The following is a 10,606-nucleotide window of genomic DNA, read 5'->3' on the forward strand; positions in this document are numbered from 1 at the left end:
GATGTCCTATATTATTCTTATCATGTATGGGCATCAATATGGTTCAGCAGTGTAACTGTGATTAAATTATTAAAGTATTTTTAAGAGTGAAAACCAGAAAAAGTGTGTTTTTCATTAAAAAATGCTGGAGATAAATGATCCATCTAAATGACAAGATTGTAATTTCCTGTTATATTGGTTTTCTGATTATTACATTTCTCTTAGGACAACTTTTTGCTGGCTCACTTAAAATGATACTATTAATTATAAAATAATCATCAAAACAAAAAGATGAACATTTACAGCAAAACTGATTAATGCTATTTTTTTATTGCAGGGGAGTAACAAAATCTTACACTGATTGTGGAAATTACTAAGTAAGTTTATGGACTAATTATCTTTGTTGTAGAACATGTAGATTTTTCTTTTTGTAGAAAATGTATATAACGAAAAGCTGAAAATTTTATTAGACCATTCATCTCTTTCTGCTAAAATGGCAAACATCACTTTTGTGTTTAATCACTAATATGACAGTGACTTTTAAAAGGAAATGATATCATGAATAGCTAAGAGATACACTTATTCATTTGAATGTGTAAGGAGAGGAGGAGTCATTACAGATTAACACTGCTTGAGTGCCCTCACACACCTTCATTTATCCTTACGAGACCGTAAACTTACGGTAACTATGAGCTCTGTAGCCAAGTGTTAAGAATCTGCACTCTCTGCCACTGTTGTAAAATGGGACTGACCTCGGGGTTGGGGGAAGACTGAGAAAGAAGGGATAAATGATGTATACTGCATTGAAACAGATGAGAGAGAAAACTGTTTAAAAGGGATATTTGATTGGGTATTATTGCCATGACAGGAGTCCAGAATGAAGGCTGCATAGTGGAGCGGACTTGCGGGGAGGGATTGTATAACATTGAAATAATTTTTCTTTCACTTTTCAAAGAGAAGAGCAAACTGGGGGGTGGGGGGATGTTGAGCAGGGAGAAAAGTGCAACAATGGAAATCCAAAGTCTCTGTAAACTTTCATTAAAATTAATAATAATAATAATAATCTACACTGTCAATGCAAAGGCACATGGTTTGAATCTACCAGCTTCTCCACAGATGAAAGTTGGGCGATCAACTCTTGTGTTATTTATTGCCTCTGTAAACCCACTGGAGGATCAGCTAGCTGTCATTCTGTTCAGACTCAATGGCATAAAAAACCAAGCAATGGTAAATAAGGCAGCTCACCACTGGCTCAAACTACTAAATCAAAGACAGCCTGTGGTTTCCATTCATAGTTTATTGACTGATCCTTCTCTCCCATTGTGCCCGTCTCTGCATAGTGAACATTCAAACATCTGGAAAAGAGTCAACGTAACTACATTCATCGTTTTGGTTTTGAATCCCCTGCTTATCCAATCACCAGTGAATGTTTTCTGATGGCCCCTTTTGAGTATAGCCATGGCCCCAAGCGCATAGCAAAGGCTTGTTTCATGAAGGAGCCAGCCAGAAGGCTATTTTGAGAACTTACTAAGACTTCCTGGGATAAAATGCATCCTGAGCAAGGCTCAGAGGTCAGCCCAAGGACACTGTTCCTGAGAGTCAGAAAACCTCTTAATACTGAGGTCTCACATCCAAGTACTAAGAAGACAGAATTGCAAGAAAGACTTAGCTCTAAAAAGGATAAAACATCAGGATGAGGGACGATGTGGTCCTGTTCTTCACGTGGCACACTGCCTTACTGGTCTCAAGTATCCCATATACACATGCCCTTAGCAAGGTGACTTTGAAGTTCCCTCACTACAGGGGTCAAGAACAATTTGGTGGATGGAGGGAGGGGGTGAAGGAAATAGGAAGGATCAATGGTGGGCAAGGTCCAATGATGATTACTTTTATAAAACATAATGCATGGGATTGAAAAGAAGGAGAACTAATAACGTCTTTGAGCTGTGGTGCTGCAGAAGAGTATTGAATGAAACAGGTTTGTCCTGGAGAGGGTGAAGCCAAGCTGTTCCTTGGAGGCAAAGATTCTGAAGCTCCATCTGACATACCTTGGACATGTTGCAAAGAGTGTTCATTCCTTGGAGAGGGACGTCATGCTTGGGAGGGTGGAGGGACAGCGCAGGAGAGGAAGACCCTTGATGAGGTGGATTGATTCAGTGATTGGAGTAATGGAGGTAGGTGTGTCAGAGACAGCACAGGGTAGAGCAGGGTTTAGGGCTGTTGTACATAGGGTCGCTGTGAGTCACAAGCAACTCAATGGAAGATAATAACAACAATGCATGGGAATGATTGTGTGAAACAAAATGTGAAAGAAGAAAAGTGTGAAACACTATGTATACAACTTTTGTAAGCAAGACATCACGTATGTACGTGTGTGTGTGTGTGCATGACTATTATTTTGTCCCTTGATTCGGGATTTGGCTACGTGAGGTTTAAGTCTGTGCCTTAAGAGTTACTGTATGTTGTTGTTGGGATTTTAAAATGGTACAATCATTTTAGAAGGCAGTTTGGTGCCTCCTCAAAAAGCTGAACATAAAATTCCATATGTCCCAGATATTCCACTACTTGGAATACACCCAGAGAAAATGAGAACTAAGGCACAGAGACTTGTACACCAGTGTTCACATTAGTGTTATTCACCATCGCAAGAGCATGGAAACAGCGCAGATGTCCAACCACAAATGAATGGATTGAGAATTATGGTACATTCACACAACAGACTACTACACATCACACCGGTGTGTATATTACTATAAAAATAATTTTATAAATTATTACCAAACTTGGGAGGGACTGGAGAGCATTATGCTGAGTGAACTCTGTCCTACAAGGACAAATATTACATAAAACCTTTACTGTAGAATGAGTATAAGGATCCAATGGGGGATGGGGGGAGTGGAACCAGAGGGATGAGGATGTCCTGGGGCTGTGGGGGGGATTAATCATGGGGTTGTACAGTTTGATGGGTGAGGTCTTGAGGGAAATTAGAAGAATCTGTTCTGGAAAACAATGTATTCTAATGTTGCAAATAAGCTAGTATAATAATAAAAACAAATACATAAAAAAGAAAGAAGAGTTATTGTATGTTTCCATTTGTCTTTTTGCATCTCTGCCATGCCCTGATACAAGCATGACCAGGTTACATGAAAAAGAGGAATGTCCCCCAGGCGACGGGCTGACCTGGTGTCTGCACAAGGGGCTTTCCATACAGCAGTGACTGTGAGCTCAGGGCAGGGCAGGGCTCTGTTGCATTTCACCTGCACAGGGTCACATGACTTCAGTTGCACCTATCAGCAATAGCCCTTTACCATGAGTCGCAGGCAGACGATGAAACGCAATGGGTTAGAGCTCAAGTGAGTCCCCGAAGCCCAGCCTAGACTAATATTCCCTCAGCCACGTGATCAAGTCGATCACGAGCCAACTAAATCCAGCCTGGATCAGATGATGCTCAACTCACCTGCAGATCCACGAGCCTGACTGAGTGTAGGTTAAGCCTTCTGCAAGGAGGAAAGGACAAGGGAAGGTCAGCATTCTTGGGAGAGTCAGTGCATCAGAGGAAGAGCTTCCACGACACGGACTGAGACAGGGATCAGAACAACACGGTCAGGGAGGTTGGCTCAGGACGTTCATAGAGTTGCTATGAGTCACAGTTGACTCAACAGCACTTAACAACAGTCCAAGCCACTGAGTGTCGGGTGGCTGTTATGTGACATTTTGGTGGCAACAGCACGCTGATACCCATGGAGACCACTAAATTCCAGGTTCTGGCCACCACACTAGGTGTTTTAGGATTATTGTTCCTGGCCCCGCAGAGAAGAATTGATGCTGCTAGTTCTCTCAGAAGTCCAGTTTCAGGAAGTGAAAGCAGCTTTAGCCATAAGGTGCCTTATTAGCCCTGACTGTCAAATTTTACATCTGAACATAGGAAAGCACAATTCATCAGAGCTATATCTGACCGTTCACTAAAGAGGGGCAAGATGAGGGCGTTCCTAACCTAACATTTAACCACGGATCAAGTGTGCATTTCCCAACCTCATGAGTGTCTATGATCCAAAACAAATTTCCAACAGTTAGCGTCGCCCTCAAGAGAAAACAAATCCATTTCTTTTTGCTTCATGTTACTTTGTCCCTAAAACATTTCTTGGAAGATCCATTTGAAATAGATGTTAATGGGATAATAATTCATGAACCTTTTAAAGAATTGGTTTCCCCAATACTCTCAGAAGACCATATTCAGTAAGGTTAAACAATCCCAACATCCACTCCACGAGTTTTAAGTAATGTATGAAGGCTGGCAAAGCATATGCTTCTTTCATCTACCACTCTGGTTCTGAATAAAAGTGATACTTATTAATACTTAAGGGTTTGGAGGAAGAGTAGTGTGTGTGGGGGGAAGAGAGAGAGAGAGAAGGGAGGGAGGGAGGGAGGCGGGGACAGAAAGGGTCTCTCTTCAATAAACGGAAATTAAAATGTTAGCATCATTTTCCTTTGATGGATAAAAATTATTTATCAACCTAAGTACAGGGTCCTAGTGTAATCACTGGTTTATAATGGGATTTTTCTTTCAAACTATGTGTAATCAGAGCTCAGTGACTGGTTTTGAGAAATTATAAGAAATCTCACAGATAGGCTTTCAAGGCCCCAGGTTACATAAATCTTTCAGAAGGAATTGCTTCGAAAGGAAGCCATCCTCTGAAAAGTAGTTAAATGATCCACATCCAGCACCTTTATCCTAAAAGAAATCTGAAATAAAAGACAGGCAGAGCGGAAACAGGAGGTCTTGTACCTTCACCTTTAGCTTCAGGGGATTCACAAACTGTAGGAGGAAACCCTGGAATAATAAAGAGGCTCCTCTCCGATTGTTCACCAGCATGGTTGCTGCCCGCCCTTCTTTCTTCCCCGCCCCCCGCCCCCCCTGCCTAAGGAACATTACTTTTTTGTTAAAGCAGATGCCATTGTTGATTGTGGATTAAAAAAGAAAGAAAGAAACCTTTATATAATCATAGGTTGGACAATAAAAAATTGCCCCAAACTGTCAAATCGGAGCAATTTCCTATGACTCAACTTAATAGAATGTGCAAAGATAAAATACTCTGCTCCCAACCACTGAGAAATTAGAAATATAGGTAGTCTGAAGTTCTATGCAAGTTCCATCCCCAAGTCAATCTTGAAGTCAAATTTTACTTACGTAAAATTGACTTTAGGTTTATACCTAAAGGCAGTCAAATATTAGGTATTTTTATCGTGACATGTGTCCAGAATTAAGGCTGCATAGCGGAGTGCACTCGAGGGGAGGGACTGTATAACAATGGAAGAAATTTTCTTTTACTTTTCAAAGAGAAGAGCAAATTGGGCAGGAGGGGTGGTGCAGGGAGAAAAAAGCAATAATGAATGAATGGAAATCCAAAGTCTCTGTAGCGTTCATTAAAATTAATAGAAAAAAGTTAAAAAAAGGAAAAAAGTTTGATAAAAACAAAATACATGTAAAAAAAAATTCTCCAGAAGAGGTTAAAACAAAAACAAAAACAATGTTTGCTTTCCAATATAGTAGGTGGCATACCTTTTCTTTTTGTCATTATGTTTGAGTCTATTTTTTTCTGTGTTTTTTTCCCTTTTCATTAGTTTATTTACAAAATTCTAATACAAATTAGAACAAATTCTTTCAATTCACCTTTAGCTTCAACCCCCTCAACCCCCTCCCCATCAAACTGAACCTTTTTATGCATAAAGCACATTAAAGAGGAATTTGCAAATACAGCAAAACCCCTCGCACACAGTAACTGAGCAACACCACTAATATTCTGATGCACGTCCCAAAGCAGCATCCATTTGTTACTGCTCAAATTGTTTTACAACACACATCCTTTAAACCTCCAGAAATGACTCACCCACTCCACATCACGTTGTGGGCTTGGAGTCAAGAAAACCCAGCTTTTGAGAACAAGGTTGTGACATAACGGACGTACCTGGCGAGCAACAGTTTACCCCGGAGCTGCAGGTCGGCGGCACAGTCCTCTGAACGACAATTCCTTTCAAAGACGGTCTGTGAGAGAGAGACACGGGGAGATTGGTACAGAGTTCTAAGGACAAACGCATAAACAACAGCCAATTTAGCTTCCAGCAAATCACAGACTCCTTCTCCTGTGTCCTTTAAGCCCTCCACACCCACCTAAGAGAACTCAGCCCCCCCAGAACAGTGAGTGGTCCTGGGGTTCCCAGGAAACCTAAACCAATGGCACCCTTAAGGTCACAAGTGTTTCTGTTTTGTGGTTTGTGGGGTGTTTTGTTTTGGTTTTTTTTTGTTTTATTTTTTTTTTTTTTACTTTAAAGAACGCTGGTGGTTGAATGGTTAAGTGATTAGCTGCTAACCAAAAGGTTGGCAGTTTGAATACAACTCAGTGGCTCCATGAATAAAAGATTTAGCAACCTGCTTCTGTAAGATTATAGTCTTGCAACCCCAATGCGGGTAGTCCTATGCCCACATGGGCTCCTTCTTAGTCAGAATCAACAGAATTCATTATTTTGGTTCATGTCTTCGTCCAATGACATGCTCTTTCTTTCATGTAGTTTTTGGTTGTTTTTTTTAAGGAAGGGTTCATAGTTGTTGTTGGCTGCTGTCAATTTGGAACTGACTCAAAACTGACCCTCCAGGAGTTTTTCAGAGGTTGTAAATCACACAGAGGAAACTGTCCATCTTTCTCCCAGGGAGCAGCTGGTGGATTCAAATCGTACGCCTTTGGTTGGGAGTACAACTTCTTACCCACTAGGCCACCAGAACTTTTTCAAGAAGGAGACACAGGAGTTATCTTTCTACTACATCTAAATGGGCTTGGATATGGATGAACGCTAATACAGTTGAATGGAAAATTCTTAGCGTTTGGTCATTTTTCTCTATTCACTCTCCCGGAAAAGATGAGAAATCTACACCAAAGATTGGTTCCACATTCACAATGGGATCAGAGTCTAATTTTTTGTTTCAAAAGGAAAAGTATGTGGCAGGTAGGCTGTTCAATGAGGGATGTGATGATAGAGTTTAAGAGATTTTGCCCCCCTCACCAGCCAAGGTCTCACTCTACATTGGGGCCTGTGTCCAGCCCAAAAATTTTCCAGAGGGTTGAGGGAATGGCCAGAGTTCGGGACTATCTGGCGGCCAGCCTGGGAATCAGAAGCACTATTTGGGGCAGAGTAATGGCTTCCTTCTACGGTACAGGAGGTGCTAAGTCCTTCCCTCAGTCTTGTCTAACTCAACTTCTCTACTGTTGGTTGATGCTCTCTGTGGATGGCAGGCTTCTTTCTCTGTGCTCTGAACTGATAGACACTCTGGCATCGCCCCCAACTCTGATAATTTCCAGGGGATTTGGAGAGAAAAGTCTTTTGGCATTTACAAATGATTATTTATTCCACTGCTAAACACCCTTACGTTAGTGCTCATGTTGGTAATTTTTGTCTTCTCTTCACAGAATACAGGACCAGGTGATCTCCTCCCCTCCCACAGAGATAATTCCAGGAGGCCCCTCCGAGTCAACACACTCAACAAACTGTCTAGACCCAACCAGACAGAATCATTCTGCCCATGGAAACTCATACTCCTCTGCCACCTTTTCAACAGCATAAACTCTGCCAGCCAACATTCCTTCTCTTGATTGTGAGCAAAAAAAGAAAAAACTCAAGGAGGTCTTGGGCAAAAGAAGTAACTGGCATGTTCGTTTGGACACTCCTGGGCACAAAATCAAAACAAGCAAACCCACGGGCCGGAGCCAGTTTCAGGCTCGTGGTGACTGTCCAGCACTGTTTCTGAGGCTGGAAGTCTTTGGTAGATCACCCATCTTTCTCTCACAGACACCTGGAGAACTCAATCTGTTCACCATTTGGTTAGCTGTCTGATATATTATTTGCGACGCCACCAAGGTGAATTCCAACATAAGACATTTTTGTTGTACATGCCATCTCTCCACAGAATACAGTACCAGGTGATCTGTTCCTCTCACACAGAGAGGGTTCAAGGAGGCCCCTCAGGAGAGGGAAATAGGAGGAAGGGACATAAGGACAGCATGATTGTCTCAGAAGAGATGAAAGGAAGACAACAGGAAGATTTAGAAAGGAAGTAACTAAAACCAAAGGAGCTTTATCACAAAGCTAATAAAACTCAAGCTTGAGGGGCCCTTACTGAACTGGCCCCAATCCAGATACCTTACTTTGCATTAATATTTATAAATATACTTTTTTTTTTCATTAAAAGAGTTCTCCTTCCAAATTGTGTATGTTTCAGGTCCCACAAAACCCAGCTCTGTTCGTGGGTTATATAGTTTCTCCCCCATGCATGTCACAGCCTTTCATGGCTCACAGTAGACCTTAGAGAGGGGATGAAGGGTACGGGGAGGGACATCTGAAGACAAGGTCGTGGCTTGAACCCATCATGTGGCATATCAGACAGACGGGGAGAGCCGATGCAGTCTTCTTCGCATCTCCAGGGAGCCATGTCTCCGGCTGGCTCTCTAACTTCTCACCATGGGACTCTAACTTTCTCACCATGGGACTCTAACTTCTCACCATGGGACTCTAACTTCTCACTATGGGACTCTAACTTCTCACCATGGGACACCTCCCACCAGCTAATCCTCAAATGTCCCCACCCTCTGCTTCACCTCACTCATGTCCTCTCCTCCTTCAATGTGCAAATAAACACTGAGTCCTTTGGCAGGCTCAGGCTCTGCTGGAAACTTCCCCCCTCAGTGTGTCAGAAACAAACTTTATGACTTTTACAACAGGCTCTGGCACTTACTCGCCTGCTGTCTTGTGAGCAGGTGCTTTGTGGGTGGGGGCCTTCTGACCCTTCTGAGGTTATGAGGTCTCGTCTTCTGGCCAATGGCTTTTTCTTTCTGGACAGGAGCCTGTTCTTTCTAGGGAGGTGCCTTCTTGGCTCCTGCAGCGGCCCTCTCCCTGATGAGAAGCACTAGAGCGGTTGGAGTTGATCTTTGTGGAGAAGGAGAGCTGACTTCTGAAGCTTCTTAACTCCATGCTTTGTTACCGTGTCCTCCATTCTTTCCCTCCATTACTTTAAAACCACCAAAACCTGTCTTTCTTAGCTCTCTTTTTTCCTGGCTTCCACCTTCGTGCAACATCTGTGGCTTTCCATTTTGCCCAGGCTTGTGGGGCCGAACACTATCTGGGGCCCTGAAGATCAAGTCAGTGAATTGTGTGAATTTGGAAGGCACGACCTACGTGCTTACTGAAACACATGGTTCATGAACCAGAGTGTTCATGAACTGGTGAACTGGCACTGTTTGACAACAAGGTTACCCACACTTTTTAAAAAAAATTTATTTTATTTTGTGTGTGTGTGTACTGTCAAATTGGATCTGATTGGTACAGGAAGAGATTGCCCCTCCTTCTTCTGCACCTCTGGGATTGCAGTGCAGCTTCTTGTCACTAGGCCACCCGAGCTCACCAATTACCTACACTCTTCAAGTTCACCATACTTTCTCATTCTAATGCTCACCTTGATTGTCAAGAATCAATATTATTACATGTCCAACCTTCATTTCCCTGCTAACATTATGCTCCATTAACGGCTAGGGTTGTATTGATCCAGTTCTCCTCTGTGTCTGTCTCAGAGACTGGCACATGGTCAACTGAAAACCCACACAGTGGCCTGAGAGATGTGGGGACGACAGTTAGGGCCAAAGCCAGTACACTGTCCATTACAGACAAAGCTTCATCGAATCCTTCACTCCCAACCAAAGCATCACTCCCCCGCTGCTCGCAAGTATGAAGGCCTCTGAGGAGGCACCAGTAGATTGTAAAAATGTATCTTCTTTGCTGCTCTTCCTAATTAATTAATTAGTTGATTAATTAATTAATTCATTCTTCATTTCTATGAAAATCTGCAGAGATTTTGGAATTCCATTCATTCATCGTTGCACCCTTCTCCCCGCCCACCCCACCTCCACCCCAGCTCCTCTTCCTTTTTATGTTTCTATTTCCTGTCCCCAAAACTGGCTCGTGTAGCCATTAGGTTCTCTAACACTGTGGAATTTCTCTCCAACAAAACAAGCATAAAATCATATGCAAGTACACACACACACACACACACACACACACACACACACACGTGAGGGGTCCTGGTGGGACAGAGGTTAAAGCATCTGGATGCTAATCAAGGGAAGGCTGGTGGTTTGAACTCATCAACCACTCGGCAGGAGTAAGACGTGGCAGTCTGCTTGCATAAAGATTTACAGTCTTACAGACCCCGTGGGTCAGCTCTACTCTGTCCTACAGGGGGGCTACAAATCCAAATGGACTTGAGGAAAACGAGTTTTGGTAATATATACATATACATATACACATACACACACAAGGGAGGCTTCCTTGGAGAGGGACATTATGCTTAGACAGACGGAGGGTCAGTGAAGGAGAGGAGGAGTCTCAATCAGGTAGACTGACATGATGACTGCAACAAGTGTGTCAGAGATGATGAGAATGGCACAGGATAGGGCAGGGTTCAGATCTGTTGTTTGCAGGATGACTACGAGTTGAATTAGATTCAACAGCACCTAACAATAGTGTGTGTGTGTGTTTACCTATCTCTATCTATCTATCTATCTATCTATCTATCTATCTATCTATC

At 42.6% G+C, this 10,606-nt stretch overlaps 1 protein-coding gene across 1 annotated transcript in view; it reads right to left on the reverse strand.

Moving 5' to 3' along the window:
* Positions 1 to 10,606, reverse strand: part of ITGA9 (integrin, alpha 9) — a 341,099-nt gene that overhangs the window by 129,679 nt on the left and 200,814 nt on the right. Inside the window, exon 17 of the mRNA XM_006890656.1 lies at positions 5,946 to 6,022. Within this exon, the coding sequence (XP_006890718.1) occupies positions 5,946 to 6,022 (77 nt within the window). The remainder of the gene's footprint in view (positions 1 to 5,945; positions 6,023 to 10,606) is intronic.

The sequence above is a fragment of the Elephantulus edwardii genome, unplaced genomic scaffold, assembly GCF_000299155.1.
Source record: "Elephantulus edwardii isolate Elephantulus edwardi_28Jun2011 unplaced genomic scaffold, EleEdw1.0 scaffold00091, whole genome shotgun sequence".
In the NCBI taxonomy this organism is placed as follows: domain Eukaryota; kingdom Metazoa; phylum Chordata; class Mammalia; order Macroscelidea; family Macroscelididae; genus Elephantulus; species Elephantulus edwardii.